At 55.8% G+C, this 19,444-nt stretch overlaps 1 protein-coding gene across 3 annotated transcripts in view; it reads right to left on the minus strand.

The window, feature by feature from the left end:
- Positions 1-19,444, minus strand: part of MSI2 (musashi RNA binding protein 2) — a 424,558-nt gene that overhangs the window by 67,040 nt on the left and 338,074 nt on the right. For all 3 annotated transcript variants that reach the window (XM_075561554.1, XM_075561553.1, XM_075561555.1), the window contains exon 8: positions 4,129-4,211. In XM_075561554.1, coding sequence (XP_075417669.1) covers positions 4,129-4,211 — 83 coding nt within the window. The remainder of the gene's footprint in view (positions 1-4,128; positions 4,212-19,444) is intronic.

A 19,444-nucleotide genomic window follows, 5' to 3' on the forward strand; every position in this document is an offset into this window, starting at 1 on the left:
GCACCCCCCAGGCTTTGTGGGTCTGCAGTCACCTTCATGGGAGCCGACGGCCACCTCTTGCTCTTGGGGGAACACCTGGGAACTGAACCACTGACCTTCTGGGCAGTGGCTGGGTGCTGAAAGGCTGTGTGGGGCACCTGGGCTCCTTGGAGCAGGCGGGCATAGCTTGATGGCATGTCAGCTTTCTGGGCATGGTCGCATGTTGATGAGGGACTATGGGCAAACTGTGCCGCAGATGGGGATGGCACTGAGCACTACATCAGAGAGGGTGTGACAGCCCAATGGAGGGACACTTGCTGGCACCCAAAGATCGGAGCCATTTGTATCTCCTCGAAAGGGGCGGGGGCGGGTGTCAGGGGCTGCCACCTGGGGGAGACCTCCTTGGGGCAGGCCTGTAAGGGGCTGGGCAGGGGCTCTTCTCTGGCAGGGCCCTGACAGCTGTTCTCCAGGCTCCTGTTTAGTTGCCGGTTCTCCTAGGATCCTTGTTTCACATGCAACAACCTCATCCCTTACTTGTTCATAACTAGTGGTCAGGGAGGCCACAAAATACCAGGGCACTTGGGCATGGATCAAGCCCCAGAGCCTGGGGTTCAAGTCTCGTCTCTACGGCCGGTCAGCAGTGCAGGAGGCCACCTGCCCTTGGGGCACATGCCTCTGTGTGGGCGTGGGGTGGTGGTGGTCAGGGGCACTGAGAGCAGTGGGCTGCTGCGTTCACTGAGACCGTCTTCACAACACGAGCCTCCACACAGCTCAACGCCGCTGTGTGCAGCTTGGCAGTCTCTAGCTCTTGGTCTTTCTGGCTCTCCGATTGAAATTCTGTCCGTTGCTCAGTTTAAATTCATTTCCGTTTCTTTGGGCCTCAGAAGTAGGACGCAGCACCACAGAATTCAAAGCTCCTCATGAGTCAGGTTCCTGGGCTGACGCCCTCTGAATGTTGCCTTCTTCGGATGCAGGGCAGGGAGGTATCCACGGTGACAGCAGGGGCATCACTAAGCCCCTGCCTGTGCGTGGCGCTGTACAGACACAGCCCAAGTCTCCCCAGTACCTCCAAGCTCCCCCTGGGTGCACTAGTTGGTGCAGCTGGGTTGAGGCCTTGCCCTGAGCCCTCCAACGTTGAGACCCACCCCACGCTTCCTGGTCTCCTCCCACTTTTGCATATTCTTCTGAAGAGCAAGTTCTGAACTCAAAAGAAAGGTGTGCTCCAATTGAGCCCAGGTGCCAGGTTTCTGGGAGCTAGAGCGCTATCTCCATTGCCCCCCCCCCCCCCAAGCCCCATTCCTATACTCCAAGCTCAAAGGCCAATCTGTCCAGCTGACAAGTCTGTCAGTCAGGAAGTTCAGGCCCTGCGCTCAGTACCCTCTGGGTCATCGGGAGGCAGGTCCACTGGCTCAGTTTCCCCACAGCAACAGAGAGAACAAAGACCTCCTGCCCAGCTCGGGCTCCTTTGAAGCTGAATCAAGGGGGAAGGTCCTGACAGGAGTCTCACCACCCCCTTCCTGGGGCTGTTACTGGGTGGTCAGTCGCCGATCACTAGGCCTTCCTTTTGAGCTGTCTCTGGGCGGACAAGAGACTCCAACCTCTCAGCTAGCTGCCAGGCAAGGCCTCCCCTGGGCAGTCACAGAGGAACAACGTTGGCAAAGGCTCACAGCGGGGCTATGTAGATGGCCCCCAGTGGGAAACAACCGGACCGCACCCATCAACAGATGACTCCACCTAAGGTGGCCCTGCACACAGTGGACTGTTACCCAGCCCAGGACGACTGCACTGGTCCAGGCAGTGATATGGCTAAGAGTCAACTCGGTGTCTACACTGCAGTTTCACGGGGCTGTCGGACACGTGCTAGGACATCCTGGTGGCACTCTGGGTGAGGCGCTAGGCTGTTGACCTCAAAGTTGGAGGCTCAGTTCACCAGGCAGTCACCTGTTCCCCTCAAGACTAACAACCTCAGAAACTCATGGGGGGCCGATCTACTCTGCCCTACGGGGCCGCTGTGAGTCAGAACTGACTCAATGGCCATGGGTTTGGTTTTGGGGATGCCTGCTATGTAGCAGGGAGGCACCTCAAAAACACAAAGCTAAGAGAAGAAACCGGACAGACAGAAAGTGCCGGGCACATGTCCAGACCAGGCAAACCAGCAGCGATGACAGCAGACAGGCAGCGTCTGCTCTGGCTGGGGAGAGGGGAGACTGGGCAGGCATCACTTAATGGGGGAGGGGCATGATGATGGTTACTTTGGAACTAGATATAGGTGTCGGAGATACAATGTCATCAAGTTACTACCGATGAAGTTAGGACAAAACTGAATGGCTAGTTTTCTATGATGTCAATTTCACATTTTAAAAAATGGAAGCATTGAATGAAGACAGAAAATGCATGAAGGGCCACAGGTACACATCCAAGGCAGCCCCCCGCATGGGACTTTTCCTAATGGCTCCAAGAGGATCCGGAGGGCAGGAGAGGGGCTCACCCTCTCCACCCAGGCAGGCTGTCAAGAGCAGGGCCCGGCGTCGGGGTTCCGGGACAGACTTCCTGTACCCCACCCTGGTTTTAAACAACAGCAAGCAGGACGCCACCAAAGAGACAAGTACTGACCGGAAGGCACGTATTTGGCAGGGGGTGGGGGGAGGGGGCGGGGGTGTGTGTGAAAGAAAAAGCCCAGCCCCACCACCTCCCCATGGGCTGTGCTCCCACACATGGTACTCTCCGAGCCTAGCCGCGGACCGCCTCAGCTGGGGTCGCCCACACAGTGTGCAGAGGCGGCCTTCCCTCTCAGATGCACACAGTGGCCAGAAACAATCCCAACCAACAGTATGATTTTAGAGCCCCGGGGAAAATATTAGCGAGTCAAGTCTTGAATCAGGCCCCGTAGCACCACACGCTCAGCACCTTGCTCTGATCTTATCCCTGCTAAAAGCTGTTACTGAATGTGAAGTCGGGGACACACATCAGCCCCGTACACAATGCATATCTATCTGAAGGCCCTGTTTCAGAAGTGGGGGTGCATTGACTAAAGGAAGACACTTCCAGCTAGGGCTGCGACTGAAACATGAATCCTGCCCCCTCGCTCTTCTCCTGGGGCCGGAGGCTCTGGTGGCCAACCAGAATGTGTGAGCTTCCATTTTTCTGGAACGGACAAGGTAAGTGGATCGTCACCTGGACTTCACCAGAGGAGGTCAAGGTGCCCAGGTTCGGCACGTGTCGTGGCGCCCTATGGTGGTCATTTTTCAGGCCAAACATCCCCCCCCCTCCCTGCCCCCAACACTCACTGCCAGTTAGTCCATGCCCACTCCTGAGAGACAGACCCTGAAGGTCAGAGTGGAACCGCCCGAGGCGGTAACTCTTTAGGGGAGTAGAAAGCCTTGTTTGTCTCCCCAGGAGCTGCTGACGGTTTTGCCTAACTTGTGACCTCTAGGCCAGTAGGGTCCCCTCGGCAGCCTCCATCATCCACCACCCTTCGACGGCGGCCGAGGGAGGCTGGGAAAGAACTTGAATGAGCCAGAGGATGGGCAGGAAACGGCTGCTCATGAGAGCAGACAGCACTTTCCTTTACTCTAAGGGGAGGGCGGCGGGGAGCGGGGGGATTGCTCACCATCCAGCAGAGTGGTGCAGAGAATTTCGTGTGGCTAGCTTCCTGTCTGAAAACACTGCCATCGGGCTGATCCGGACTCGCAGTGACCCGATGCCATCAGACAGAACTCTTCCTGAGGGTGGTTCTGAAACTCCTTATGGGAGTGGAACGCCTCCTCCCTGTCTAAAGCAGATGCATACCTGCAGACCTCCAGACAAACCCGCACCCTGCCCACCACCTGCGTTTGTCCCGCGGCGAAGGCTGCGTGGCCTTCGCCTGTCTACGTGGCGGAGACAAAAGCATTCGGTGACACAGGAACGTGACACAAAGTTCAAACCCCACTGGCCACAGGTTGCGTATCAGAAAACAGTTCCACTCGTTCTGGGTCTGTTGTGGCTTGAAAGAAAGTCTGCCAACCCCTGCCCGCTCAGGGCCTGTCCTCTTTGAGTCTCGGCCCTAGGCCCAACCCTGACCACCTTCGCGTAAGGATGGCAACGGAGCCGGCAGCCTAGAAGGCAAAAGTAAGTGTGTGTGTGTGTGTGTGTGTACCACCGACTTACCATCTTATTATTGATTTCATGGAAATGAATCTCACAGACTTTCTCCACCACGTCTTCATTCTCAAAAGTGACGAAGCCAAAACCTAGAGGGTAAAGGGGGACAGACAGAGAGAAGAGAGCTGAGTCCAGGTCTGGCCCACTCACGTGGTGCTGGCCACCCACACAGGCCCCTGGGAAAGCCTAGGCAGGACCCCGCCTCTGTACCCAGCACCCTCTGGACAGGAGGCAACAGCAGGTCAGCCTCCATCCTTGGAGGGCCCAGGAGGCGCACATGTGCCCCAAAGCAAACTAGAGCTCTCCTCCTCTGCTCCTTCCAGGGTCAGAGCCCCAGGGTGCCCTGGGTGGAGGCGGGCTCCTGGGGGCTGTGCGGCGACTGTGGGCAGCAGCCCGTTGTACATGCTGGCCCGGCCAGCCCCCCCCCTCCCAGCCCCCCTCCGACGGAGCCAGTTATTTGTCCCTTTCTTCCTGAATTACTTCCTCTAATACCTCATCAGGACATCCTGGGGCCTGCAAGAAACCATTAAACGGTGCAGGTCTCTGTTCCGCACGGGCATCCTTTCTCTACCACCACTTCAAACGTGCTGCGGATTTTTGCCAGTTTAAGGCTGTTTGATGCCTGCTGTCCGCCCGTCAGCTATCCACTGTACTTGCTCGGCTGGAGGCCGGCTTTGCTAGACGAGGCTACTGAAGAATTTTGGCAGACAACCGCTGCTTGGCATCCTGAGCTCCTCTCCCCACCTTCCTACCCCCTTTCTCTCTCCCACCCCAGACAGGGCTTCCAGCAGGCTGCCTCATCTGTGATACCACCCAAGAAGCCCTGCTTGGTACCACGGGGCCCTCCCCCACCCCCTTGCACATGGGTCGCAGCCACCCCTCGAGTGCCAACCACACGAGGAACACAAGCAGGGGTTGCAGACACGCTGATGACGGGGAAGTGGGGGGCCTGGCTTCAAGTACTGCCACTGTCTCTGACATCCCTTCCCCTTTCGGAGCCTCGGGCCTTGCACCTACAAGGGTCACAGTACACGCTGGGATTGCCAAGGCTCTTCTCTGCCTGGGCACATCACACAGGAAAACTGGCAACACTCACTCACTAGTGTTTTCTGTCCTGCGTAACCCTGAGAAGCAAGCTGCTGCCTCTGGATTCCATGTCGGATCCCTGCAGCCCAAGGTGGGGAGAGGATTCTCTCGGTGCCCTGGTCCTCCCACCTCCAACTCTCACCCCCCCCTATCTAAGGAACCTCGGGGACCAGGAAGCTGAGAGACCGAGTACCTCCAGGGTCCGGAGGAGTCAAATAAAAGAAGAGGCTCCCGCGATTGCCAGCAACACAGGGGCAGGCGTCCCTGGGTGAAACCTGTGCTCCGTGTGCTCAGGGGCCAACTCAAAGGTCAGCGGTTTGAGTCCACCCAGAGACAGCTGGGAAGACAGGTGTGGAGATCTTCTTCCCCAAGTCAGCCATTGAAAACTGTACGGGGCAAAGATCTGCTCTGACTCGTGGCCAGCCCAGCCCAGACCATTAGCAGGCTGGTGGGCCTTCTGCATGACAGGGCCCAGGGCCAAACCGAGACCCCAGGTGTGCAGGGCTCCATCCTTCACCTGACATTGACAGCTCTGCAGAGGGTGCCTTGGTGCTGCGCATACTCCCTGTACATGCCCCCGGGGGGTGCTGGCCTCCCCCATACAGACACCGCCGCCCTGCCCCCCGTCTTCTAGCCTGGGGATTACTACGCTGGGCCTCACTTGTCGCTAATGGTCCTCTCTCTGGCCTGGATATGAACCCAGGTAACATGCAAATCCCTAGACAGTGCAGGGCAGCTGGGTTAAAGAGGAACCTCACTGCTATCAGGTTTGGCCACATGCATGCGGGTAGATCACGTGTGACCCTCCCCCCAGGCAGGCTGCCGGGGCCAACCATGTGGCTTTGAGGCCGGGGAAGAAGAGCCTAACCCACCCTGATCACCGAATGCAGCAAAGAGTGACGGTCGGTGGGGCTGCTCCGAGCAGGGGCCGGGCTGTTTTACAGACACCCTGAGGCTGGCGCATGGATTGGGTCCAGGCACAGAGCAAGTCAAGTTACCCTGGGTGCTAAGAAGTCACGTCCTCGCCACTGAAGATGCCTTTCGGCTGAAACCCAGCTCCCTCTCCCTCCTCCGTGCGAGTGTGTGGACTCTGTGTCCAGCACCCGGGAACTCAACTGCCCCAGTTCCCCACCCTGGAAAGAAATGCAAAGGGAGCCTGAGCTGGGAGTCAGGCATCCCAGAGCAGCTGGGCGCGGGCCGGGCTGCTTCCTCTCCGTCCTGAGCCTGCTAGTCTAGTCGCCCTGCCGGTCCTCCCCAAAGCCCCTGGGGCTCGGGACTCCAGCATTGCCCAGATGATTGTCCTCATGAACGGAGACGGCCCTGGATTTCAAGCCCTGGACTCGGGACGCATAGCAATTTCGGGGATGTCAAGACTCATTTGCGGTCTTCTAAAGATCTGTATCGTTTCAGCAGCCCTGTCTGTTTGGCCAGAGTTGAGAAAAAACAAACTTGATTATGTCTCAAATATTTATTTATTCCATTTGGGGAGAGCGCGAGAAGCAACGAAACACTTAATTATCAGTAAGTGTTATCAGTCCGTCCCGTATAATCATTTTCTGTCTCACAGGTGTGTTATTATATTGACAATGAATTCGGGGACTCTGTGGTAAACATCCCCCAAATAAATGACAGGTCAGAAATCTGGGGGTGCCAAGTGGGGAAGTGAGTGAGGAAAGCCTTATCAGGCCACATGGTCTCTGAACAATATGCCGCACCTTCGACCACACGAGTCTCCCCGGAAGACTGCGCGGACCAGTTAAACTCTTTCCCTGGTACAGACCCCACAGACACGGAACTCTGGAGACACAGGAGACACAGGCGCATGAGGATCTCAGTGGCATCGTTCACAAGGCTCCATCCGACGGGCGGATACTCAAAATGTGGTGTTGCTGCAGCCTATGATACGATCCAGTCAACAAGATACATGGAATTCTGGCGCATGCGACCCCACGGACCAGCCTTGCCGAGTGAAATGTGCCAGACGCACAGACGTGCCGGACCCCGGCCATCAACCATCAGAAGAAGCAAATGCAGAGACAGACAGCGGAGCCATGGGGCCAGGGGCGGGCGGCTGGGGCCTTGGAGAGTCGGTGCGTGAGGGATACCCGAGTTCTCGGTTTGTTGGGGACGAGAAAGGTTTGGACAACGCGGTGAATGTGACTCCTGCCGCTGAACGGCGCACTTAAAAGAGGGAGAAAGAGACGACAAATTCTGTGTCATCTGGACTTCACTGTCTGGTGCAGCGAGCCCATCTGTGGCTCACAGCAGAGCTGCCTTCTCTAACAGGAAGGATGTCCGGGCTTTCTCCCTCGGCGCTGCTACCTGGGTTTGACCTAGTCATCTTTTGATTAGAAGCTCCACACTTAACTGTTGTGCCACTCGGGCTCCTTAGAAATTAAAACCCACTGCCATCGAGTGGATTCGACTCATAGCAACCCCATAGAGGGCTTTATGGGAGCAGACAGCCTCGACTTTCTCCGGGGGAGTGGCAGGCGGGTTTGAACCACTGACCTTGTGGTTATAGCAGCCCAGTGCCTAATGCATGGTGTGGCCATGCTAAAAGCCTGACTCCAGAGCGTGGGCTCGAGGAGCCCCCTCCGCTCCCTGTCAGCTCTGGAGCAAGGCCCTCATCTCCTCAGCAATGGCTGCCTGGCTCCTGGGAGGCACCCATGTGCCCTGACAGCTCCTCACGTTGGACCGCAGTAACAGGACGAAGCAGTGGGCGGGCAGGCAGACGGGGGAGCCAGGGCGGAGTCTTCCATTCCAGGGTCCACAGAGACCCTGTGGATTGTTCCTGTGGCTTAGCTGCTCTCCGTGACCCTCAGAGAATCCCCCTTGGGCGCTGAAACTCGGGATGGGGAGGAAGCCAGGAGCCCGTCTGGGGGACAGCAGACTTGTCCCCCACGGAGCTGTCAGGAGCACACCGATCCCTGTCTGGCCTCTCAGAGAAGCCCCCGGCCTCCCCACACTTGGTGAGGGGCAGGGGAGTCTGTGAAGCCCCCTGGGGATGCGCCAGGGAGCTCAAGCCCAAACAGAAGTGGGTTTTACCATGGAGACACTGGGGGGGGAGGACGGCACTGACCAGGTGCTTTCAAAAATGGAACTCTCTCAGGTCCTCCTGAAGGAAGCTCGAGGCTGTAAAACGCACGGCACAAGAGACGTCTGGACAAAGCAAACAACTTGAAAATCAACATGGCCGGCACCGAAAGCAGCATCTGACAGTTAACTCTCTGGGAAATTTGTTTTGGGTCCGGGAGGGGACGAGGGGGACAGCCTACGTCTGAGCTCACAAACACACGCCCTTTCCTCGTATCATCCAGGTCAGTGCGCACTCCCGGCCAGCGCCTGGTGCCTGATGCAGCCCCGGTGGAAAGCAATGGTGAACTCTGAGTTAGCGTGCTTCATGAACGGCGGAGGGAAGCAAAAAAACCGGTGGTTAGATTTATTCTGGGTTTCCCAGGAGGAATTTAAGGTACGTGTATGCAAGTGTATTTATAACTCACACCGCCCCCCTCTCTGGCTAATCACCCACGGTTGGGGAAGCGGCCTCTGGAGGAGACTACCCCAGAAATCCAAATCCCTTAGATTTGCACGCGGAGGGCACTTTGCGGCTTCCCCAGGTCACATCCTACTCACTTCTGGCTCCTTCCTCTTTCGCCTGGCTACTCTTTCTTGGCTCGACTGCTCAGTCCAAGGCAGTGGCCTGTCCACCCAAGGCCGAGCAGGGGGCGGACCAGGGTCACAGCTTCTACCACGGGCCCCCCTGCTCCTCTGGAGCCGGTCAACAGGGCCTTCCTTGGCACAGCGAGTTCCAGGATGGATCTGGTGGTCGTGTGTGTGCTTGACCATGGTTAGCTGTGCTCTGTTACTGACCTCTCACCTTGGACCACCCCCAACCCCAATTCAGAACATTTCTGGATGACTGCTTCAGGCGACCTGGTCTGAGCAGATGATGCATGCTCTTGGCTGCAGAGAGAAAGGTGGAGGGTGGAGCTTTGCAGCGGTGCCAGGAAGAAAATCCTGGAGCTCCACCTCCCAAAGATCCAGGCACGAGGGAAGCACTGTGCTACAGCGATATGCACGGGTTCCTGTGAGTTCGCTTCTACCCAACGGTGTTTGGTTCTTTGGTTTCGATGACCACGTTGGCTCCATCAGCCTGGAAGGGCTTTCCCTCGAGCCTCCAAGATACGGCAAGTTTCCGATGACCCATGCCACTTTGGGGTACTCACTGCACCGTTCCCCAACACTGGGGAAAGCAAGCCTTTTCAGACACTGGGTGTCGGGCAATGGACTGAGGCGCAGTCCTGGCTCGGCAGTCCTGGCAAACTCCATGGTTAGCAGACTGCTTCTTTGACACTTCAGTTGTACGCGAGCTTTTCCAATGGTCCCGAGGACTTCAGGAAGGTGGCCAGGGATGGGAGGCTACGGGTCCACTCACGGACTTGCATGGTCAAGGAGGTGGTACTGTAGGGGCTGTCCAGTTGTTCCAACGCAGAGCAACGCTGCCAGGCCCGCACCGTCCACACAATCGTTCCTGTGTCTGAGCCCACTGTTCTCTGTCTGTCCACCTGGTCACGGCTCTTCTTCGCCTGCTGCCCTCCTTTACCCAGCATGCTGTCCTGTCCCAGGGACTGACCTCTCCTGGTCACACGTCCAAAGCAAGTGAGACGAAGTCTCGCCATCCTTGCTTCTAGGGAGCATCTGGCTGTACTTTTCCCAAGACAGATCTGCGTGTTCTTCTGGTAGTCCGTGGTCCTTCGTATCGATCCTTCTTGGGTCCTTCCTAATTCAGTGTCCATCGAGTCAGTGCTGACGCGTATGCTGTGGGTCTCGGAGACTGTAATTGCTTACCAGAGGACAAGGCCCAGCCTTGCTCCCTCAGAGCTGCTGGTGGCTTCAAACTGCCGACCCTGGGGATCACAGCCCAACGCACAACCACCACACCACCAGGGCTTGGGTCAGTGCGAGTTCATCCTCAAAGTAACATCTTTGCTTTCCAATACGTTGAAGCAGTTAATGTCCACCAGCCCACACTCTCCTAGCAGAAGCATCGGTTTACCCACACTTCCCCCTGAGCACCCATTCTCTAACTCGGGCCTCACTGGGCATCCCTCAGGGAGTAAGAATGGTTGTTCCCACGTGACAGATGAAGAACTGAGGTCTTCCACCATAGCCCCACCCTTCCCACCATGGCAGGCCATTCCATGTCCTGCCACCTCTCCCGGAAGAATGTCGACAGAGTGGCAGGAGCGCTTTGTCTTAAGAGCCCAGCTGGAGACGGCAAGGGGGCACGTGGGGTGGGTGTGACTGTCTCTTTCCACCCACTGCCTCCTCCCTGCAGCCGTATGTACCCCGTTCCTTAAGCACCAGTCAGCTATGGGGAGATGAGGGTTGGCAGTGGTCCCTGGCAGAGGCGGCTTTTCCAGGCAGCACAGCACGGAGCCCGTGAGCACCGTCCTCCTTCCAGATCTCTCTGTGTGGGCTCGTTGACGACATTGTGCCAATGATGGGAGAGGAGCCTAAAGAGGGGGGGGGCTTGAGTTTACAGTCCTTGGGCAAGAACAACTAAGAAAGAGTGGGAGAGACAGACAGAGACAGAGAGCGAGGAGAGACCCTGGAAGAAAATAATCCGTGTCCATGCACAGCACATAGAGAGGCTTCTGGATGAGCGCTTGCTTTGCTGTGTGCAGTCTCCACCACCACCACCACACAGCAAATTCGGGGGAGGGGGGGGGAGAAGAAAGTACCACAAAGAGATTCTTCCCCAGACCAGAGTAACCTAGGATGACTTCTCCAAATATGTTCAGGCTCTGGACTGGGTCACCAAGCCTGGTGATACAGCCTACTGCCAGCCAACCTGGCTGTGCACTGAGTCAGCCACCTGGAAGGACGGATCCATGGAGCACCCTGCTTCCCCTTTATTAAGAACAAAGAGCACAGGCGGGAATGCTGACCCAGGCTGAACCCAGCACTCAGCCTGGACAGAACAAAGACTTCCAGCCAGGGCGCAGAGCCAAGGCCAGCCACCCTCCCCCCCACCCCCCGGCACCCACAAACAAGCCCCCTAGACACAGGGCACAGGTATAAGGGGTCCCAGACCTACGCTCTTAGCGTCGCCCCCCTCCGCCTCCCCCTTTCTACCTCTGAACCCAGGAACTGTCTTGTTTTTCTTGGCCGGGGGGAGGGGGGTGCCTGCCATGTCCCCTCCAGGGTGGCATCTCGGCCCCTCTGCCCAGGGACCCCTCTGCACCTGCTTCCTCGTTTACACCAGCACTTTGGCAGCTGGCTGCTATAAACCATAATAAAACGCCTTTCCCAAAAATGAAGGAATGTGACCAGACATGCCAGACATCATGATATTGAAGCCGTGTCAATTAATTTCTCCCCCTGCTTGATAAACGAGCCCCACTCCATGTCTTAGTAATGAGGAGAGAAACAAGAAAAGTTGACACTTTGTTTAATTTATTTTCTCAACTTGCCTGGTCATATTTCTTTCTGCCTTGCAGAGCGAGCCGGGGCTGTGGGGAATTACAAGTGGCTCTCACACAGCCTGGGCACAGATCGGTGTGAATCGACACGGGCCTCTTTATTCCCACACACCGCTTAATCAGGAGGGGAAAAGGAGCCAGCTCACACCTGCGCCTCTCCAGCCTCATGTGGGGATGGAGGGAGCGGGGTGCGGAGCAGGGAGCGATCTCAGGTGTGTGGGGAATCAGATAGCAGAAATGGCACGATAGCATTTCCAATCTAGCGCTCAGTAACTGCACAAGACTGAATTCCCTAAATTAATATGAAGCTCCGTTGGCAGCATTTGCCAGAGGGGAAGCAATTTCTCAACTGCAAAGATGCGTTTCTGCCTTCCTCAGCCTGAGGGTGGCTCTGGCCAGCGTCGACCTTGGAATGGGAAGATAAACTTGCTCAAAGTCAGAAGCCGACCGCTTCGGTGACAAGTCATTTCCTCCTGTGGCCACCAGGCTCCTGACTCACACATGCGCCTGCCTGGCGCAGAGGGGTAAGCACTCCGTGGCCAATGGGAAGACTGGATACTCCAGCCGGTTAAAGAGACTCAGTGCCATAATGCCAATTCTGACTCACGAGCACCCTACACGGCAGGGTGGAACTGGCCCTGTGGGTTCCCAAGACTGTCACTCAGCTTTCTCCCAGTACAGGGGATATATTTGAACCGCCGACCTGGTGGCTTGCAGCCTAATGCTTAACCACAAGGCCACCAGGGCTAGAACATTAACCCCCCCCCCCCCTACGGATCAGTTCTCCTCTGCAACACCTGGAGACGCCATGCATCAGCTCAACGGTTGGCGTTGCGAACCCCACAACACAAGGTTAATTGAGAGACCACTATCTGAAAAGTTCGAACCTATCTTGAGGCGCGTGGGAAGAAAGGCTTGGTGGTCTTGCTTCCCAAAGGTCACAGCCATGAAAACCCTATGGAGCCTATGTCCACTCAGATACACAGATGGTAGTCAGGGGTCAGGGCGGGGTCAATGGCTATGTTAGCTTGGTGTTGTCAAAAGACCTTCTGAGCGGAGACCGGAAGTCTAGGACTTTGCACAGGAAGGAGGATTTCCTGGCAGCCTTCATCCAGGGAGGAAGGATGCAGGCTGTTTTTAAGGCGTTTCAGATGTCCCTTTCAAGGATACTCAGGCCCAGGGAGATCACTCCTATAGCGCTGGTCTCCCAGGGATCTGAAACTCATTCACACACAAGGGATCTGAAACTCATTCACACACACAAACTCATTCACACAGATCTTGCTCCACTCCCAAATCCATGGAGGAACCAAACGGCAGCTGTTGTCTTCACGGCAGCCGATAGCCTCATCTTCCTCCCACGGAGGAGCAGGTGATTCAAACCGCTGACCTTGGGTTAGCAGTCCAACACAACCCACTTTGACACCAGGCTCCCGCGGTATCGTTCCCCACAACCCAATCTTAAGAGAATGCAATTAAGTTCTACTTTAAAATTCCAAGCAGGCATTCAGGCAGTGGGAAATAATATATATATTTACAGGTGGGGGCCCTCCTGGACCCATGACTTGCATGAGTATGGAGAAAGCCTTACGATCTAAAATGAGGGGGAGGGGGGTTGGATAAACCCTCCCAGGGAGAGAGAAGACAGAGTAAGAGAAACAGGGAGAGTGGGTGAACAAAAGAAAGGGGAGAAGGGAGCAGAGGGGGGAGGCAGCCCCCCCTCCCCGGTCCGCACGCACACAGTCTCCCATCTCGGAGAGCAGTGTCTGCTGTGAATGCGGCTGGCGGCCACGTGTGAAGGCGCCCGGCCGCCCGCGGCTGTCGGCGCAGCATCTCATCCAGACTCTTGTTAACCGCGAGGCTGAAAGCACCTGTGAGGCAGGCCAGAAAACCCCGACCTCATTTAATTCCGAGTGTGCTCTGCCGTAGTGATTCTGTGAATGACACTTGTCAGGGCCGCAGATTAGTTCACAAACCTATTTTTGTGTGTGTGCCTGGTGTTCCATCTTGGTCAGGAAAATAGTTGGCTCTTGGCGAGAGAGACACATATTACTGCTGTTAAGTGCCAATATAAACTCTGGGGCGCAGTGGTAAATTCACCAAATTAAATCGCTAGACAACTGGCTCGGATCAGGACCCCGGAGGAAGGTGCCAGGGCTGCGGCGCACGCCCAGTGGGGGCGGAGGAGGCTGAGGTCGGGCACGCAGCCGGAGCAAGGGCATGAGGACGCACCGCCTCCATGTCTGCTCGGCCAAGCTCTGGGCTCCTCGGCAGCCACCACCCCGGAGCAGCAGCCACCACCCCGGAGACTGCCCTTCTTGGATCTGAACCCCAGGGTTGTAGGGCTCCAAGGGGAGGGGAACCCCTCAGGGATATCTGGGCTGGTACCCCTAGTCGCTCCCACAAAGAGTGGGGTCTGAAAGGATTATTATAGATTTTAAATCACCTTCCCTCAGCAGCGAGCAGCTTGGGAGGTATAAGGGAGATCACCCGGACCTTCGAGCCCAGCTAAGATGAGCTGGGAAAGGGCCAGGTGGGGTTGGGCTCCCATCCTGGCTGTGGCAGGGACTGTGTGCGTCTGAGCCCAAGGGTCAGAAGGGGCGTGTGTGTGTGTGTGTGTGTCAGAGAGAGAGAGAAAGAGAGAGAGAGAGAGAGAGAGAGAGAGAGAGAGAGAGAGAGAGAGAGAGAGAGAGAATGAGAATTGACTCTAAAGCAATGGCTTCGATTTATGTCCCAGCCAGAAGGCCCAATTAAAACCCAAGTCATATCCATAGGGGTCCCTACCCTCTCCGGCGGATCACATCGGACCTCTTCGGGCTTCTCCTCATCCCAGTCTGCATCTGAAATCAGCCTTCCTTTGCCCTCTGCCCCAAGCCTCACCGTTACGGAGAGAGGCCTCAGCAGTATTTTACCAACAACGCCGCCTTTAAAATGCCCTACTGTGTGTGCTGTGGGGGGCGCGCTGGATTGCGAGCAATGAGGTCAGGGTTCAACCCCACTAGCTCCTGGGAGGAAGGAAGCCTAGGTTACTGGCTTCCACCAAGCGATGCAACCCTGCATGGTGTTGCTGAGGGGCAGGACGCGCTCCATGGCCTTGGGCTTGGTTTCTGTGCGCCCCTGTGGGTAAGAAAAACGACTCACTGATCCTGAGTGCAAAATTGGAGTGCCAGGCCCTGACCGAGAGTTCTGCACAGAGCAGCTCTCCAGCAGGCTAGCTGTGTGGCTGCTCCCGGGTGCCCTCGCCCAGGCCTGGACAGCGCCCTCCAGAGGCTGCTGGGGGAAACGCATGCGAGGACCTCGCTCCTTCAAAGCGTGCCTATCTGCAGAGGGCACAGAGGAGCCGGCAGGGAAGTAAAAGGCAACAAGAAAGCCAGGAGCAGGCAGCAGACTTGCACCCCCGGTTGAAGGCGGGGACCCCCTGAAAGGCTCCAGTCTTCCAGCAGCCTCCCCTCGCAAGATGGTTCCACCAGCCAGCTATCACGTTCTGGGGAAAACAGGGCCTCAGAGTCAGCTCCCAACTCCTCCCCCGGCAAAGAAAACCACTACTCAGAAGCTGGTTTCAGCATGACCACAAATTACATGCGACTTTTATGATGAGATATGGTTTCAGAGGAGGCCCAACTGACAGGGTCCTGGCTGGGTGCCCGCCGAGCCCACCAACGGCTTGGGGCTGGCCCTCCAGAGGCGTCTTTGCTGCCGGCAGCATCTCCAGCGCCCAGGCGGTCGGCTCCTGTCCTGCAGTTTATGGGCCAGCAGCTGCCTGTTTTGGTCCCTCTGCGGGGGTGCGGTTTGCAGAAGACACAAGCTCATTCATCAGGGGGCGGGGTCTGGCCTGTTTCACCAATTCCTGGCTGTAAAGTGCCTCACATCTGGGGGCCAGATCGAGCTAGCTGAGAGCAAGCCGCCCAGGCAGCCTGGCCGGTGGTTGAAGGCTGCTGGGTGCCGGGTGCAGGCAGAGGGTGCAGAGGGGAGAGGGGGAAGGGGCGGGCTCACTCTTCAGAGAGGCCCATGCGTCAGCATCGCCTGGGGGACCCGCTGGAAACGCAGAGGCTCGGGCTCCGCGCCAGACCCACCAGCTCGGAATGTGTGTTTTGACAAGAGCCCATGGGTTTCTGGCCAAACGAAGACACACCCGCCAACGTACTGGATCAGTGCCTTTTAACCTGGATGCTCAGCAGGGTCGGCTGCGGGCCTTCAAAATGCAGATGCCCAGGCCCCGTCCTCTGAATTCTGAGTTAGGTGTGGGCGAGTAACCCAGTGTCTGTATGGTTGAAAATCTCTCAGGTGATTCAGGTATACAGTTAGGGGTCTGAAACACCGGGAACAGTAGAAACCACACGATTCTGACTCCTAGCGACCTTACAGGGCAGGGTAGAACTGCCCCTGTGGGTTGTTGAGACTGTCTCCCTTTACAGGAGTAGAAAGTCTCATCTCTCTCTGCTGGTCTTGAACTGCTGACCTTCAGGTTAAGCAGTCCACTGCAGAACCACGATGCTACCAGGGATCCCTGGAAAAAGCATAAGGTTCCATTTTTAAAATTTTTTCACTTAGAAAAAGCTTAAGCTCTAGTAATATTTAAACACATGGCTCCTAGTGCCTCACGTGTCCCCACGCCAGAGAGTGGCTGGTGGCAGATGGCATAGTGTGGTGACATGGACGTGGCCAGCGTGGCACCCCCCACCGAGTCCTTTAATGGGAGGCCCTTACATGCGTGTGGAGATGATGGGATCTAATTCCCAGGAAGCCAGCCCTCATAAAACGGGCAACTACAAAGGCATTTGGATGAGAAATCCAAGCCAGCTGCTTCTGAAGGGAGTCCAACTCATAAGAGGCCATGCGCTTCAGAGCAGAACTGGAATGCATGGGGTTATGAGGCCGCGAGCTACTGGGAGCCAAGACGGCCAGACATTTTTTTCTGAAGCACCCCTGGGTGGGACTGGAATCACCAACCTCAGTCAGGAGCCTGGCACCTCACAGTTGGTGCCACCCAGGGCCTCCCCGACTAGAGGCATTGACAAACGTTACATGCACCTGACACAGCAAGAGAGTATGGCAGCCCTCTGTTCACCTAGCCACTCCCCACCTGATCAGATGGGGTCACCAGCCGTCAAGTGAGCGAAGAAGAAACTATTTTTCAGTAGAAACTTGTGCCGTAAAGAAAAGCACTGGAAAACTGATGATTGGAAAACATTTCTGTTGTATGAGATTTTGCTGCTCAAAGCATGTAACTGGGTCATCCACAAAAAGCTCTTGTTTCTGCATACTTTTAAAAGCCGGAACAAGAACTGTAAAACTTGTTTGGAAAAACCTTCAAATGAACATCTCAGAGATTTTGAACCCATTTGTTCAAAATATAAAAATGCAACACTTGATTAGTTTGCATGAAAAACTGATTGACATCAGGGAAGATGGAAATTTACAAGCTGAATTTCAACAGAATCCTTTGCATAATTGGAGGATGGGATTGAAAAATGAGGACCGTGATTTAGTCAGTACAGCGAAGGCCCTGCTTCCACTGGGAGCTGTGTATCGCTGAGAGGGCTTGTTCTTTCTTTCAGTGATGCCAGGTGTCACAATAAACCCTCCCGAGACCCTGCCCCGCAGAGTGGGACCTCCAGGGGTGAGTCCACGTCTAAACACGTTCAATCCCATTGCGCTCACTAAAACGATTTCTTTACCTTAATAAGTAAAATTCCAAATGTTGCTTGTTTGAATGGTGTCTCGCCCTGTTGTGTTGCCATTACCGGGGCTTTTAGAGTATGTGTAATATCTGCACACAGTGGGGCTGCTGCTGTTGGTTTTTGTGCAGTGCCTCACGGAGACCTGATGTAGCAGAGAATGGAGCACTGCCCCATCGTCTTTGCTCTGTTTGAGCCGGCCGTTGTTGCCACGGTGAAGTCGTCTCATGAGGGCTTCTCTCTTTGGCTGGCCCTTCACCTACAGAGTGGTCCCTACATACTCTACCATCAGACACTAAGACACAGCTGTTGGTCGCGCCTGGGCCAGAACAAAGATGAGTGAAGAAAACCAAAGACCTGTGTGAACCATTCGTCCCGAGGACCAATGAGCCCCCCAGCCCCCAGCCTCCACTACCCCGAGACCATAAGAACTAGATAGTGCCTGTGTCCACACCCCACTCTAAAAGGGTCAACATGAGAGGTCCTGAGGGGATGAGAGGAAAATCTGCAACAAAAAGAAGAATACTTTTAAGAAGACGGTGTTTCCCGGTTTTGATAGAGACTGGTGGGATCCCCAAGACTAAGGCCCTTGGGCTCTGGAAGCCACCCCTGGGGTGCATCCTGCAGCCAACAGCAGACAGGCCCCCGAGATAAGTCTAACACCAGGGAGGTGTGGCTCTCTGGGACAACTGACCATATGGGATCAAAGGGCTGCCTTTGTCCAGGATGAAGCTCAGAAGGCGGGGAGGGATCAAAGAGGAGCCAAGGAAATGGCAAACACAAGGAGGAAGTGGGACGCAGTGCTGCTCCATTACGGAAATTGCAGCAATGTCATGGATGACCATGCACGGGAATTACTGAATGGAAACCTGATTTGCCCTGCAAAGTTTCACCCCGAAGCAAAACATTCTCTCTCTCTCTCTCTCTCTCTCTCTCTCTCTCTCTCTCTCTCTCTCTCTCTCTCTCTCTCTCTCTCTCTCTCTCTCTCTCTCTCTCTCTCTCTCTCTCTCTCTCTCTCTCTCTCCTTCCCTCCCTCCCTCTCTCTCTGCACAATGAGAGGGCTCCTGCTCTGGAGAGCACGCGCCATGCATTTCGGTTTGAAGACCCTCCCCAGGAGGGTTTGCTGAAGTCAGGGAGGAGGCACCAAGTGAGAAGGAATCTGCTCTTCCTTGTCGTTTGTGGTTGTAGCGCGCAGTAGGTACCTAGCTGGCAAACGACTATCTTAGTGACTGTCAGTTGGGATAGTCCCCACTCCCCACACCCAAGGAGGGGGTCTAGCTTTGTCACTTTCATGGTCTCCGCTTCAAAGCGCTGTGAGAAGGCCGGGTGGAGGGTCAAGCTTGAAAGTGGAGACCCCTTCCTCCTACATGGTCACCACAGCCGTGCCTGAACTCTTCCCATGCATTTTTCATAGCATCGTATCTTCATTAACATTTTATTCTATTAGCATTCTGAATCCAAACCACTAAGTACATAATTGCTAAAACATGTGTTAAGCAACGACTTAGGAAATGCCGGTTTTATCATATTGTTAATTAACGGGAAGTAGGATTAATACATTCACAGATCATTAGGAGCTTTCAGTTCACTTCCGCCAGCTTTTCCGCAGCGGCTGGGGGGTGGCGGTCCACACAAGCAGGCAGGGGAGACGCCCAAGAGACAGTAACTAGACGGTGGGTTTTCCCCGGTCTATCCTTCTGGGGCCACAGGTCATTCGGGCAGCCTGCCTTCAAAGGGGAGAAAGAGGAAAAAACAACGCATCCCGTTCAGTAAGGGCCACTAGTAAGACGGCTGAAGTGGCAGCGGTGGACGAAGCCTAAATGTGAAGCTGTGGTTTCAATGCTGCTTCTGCTGCGTCCTGGGCGTGTGACGGAGGGCAAGCCGTTGACCTCCGAGCTCCGTTTCTCCACCTCGAAAGCAGCCATGACGACGCTGACCTCACAGGGTTGACACGAGGCTTGGATGAGACGGTGCAAGCCGCCCCTGTGATCGTTGCGGCACCGACGTGTGTTTCTTGTCGTCCGAGGATTCTGTACCCAGCACTGCCAGGAATACGAGGGCCGCTGGCTG

This window comes from Tenrec ecaudatus, chromosome 10 (genome assembly GCF_050624435.1).
Source record: "Tenrec ecaudatus isolate mTenEca1 chromosome 10, mTenEca1.hap1, whole genome shotgun sequence".
Classification (NCBI taxonomy): domain Eukaryota; kingdom Metazoa; phylum Chordata; class Mammalia; order Afrosoricida; family Tenrecidae; genus Tenrec; species Tenrec ecaudatus.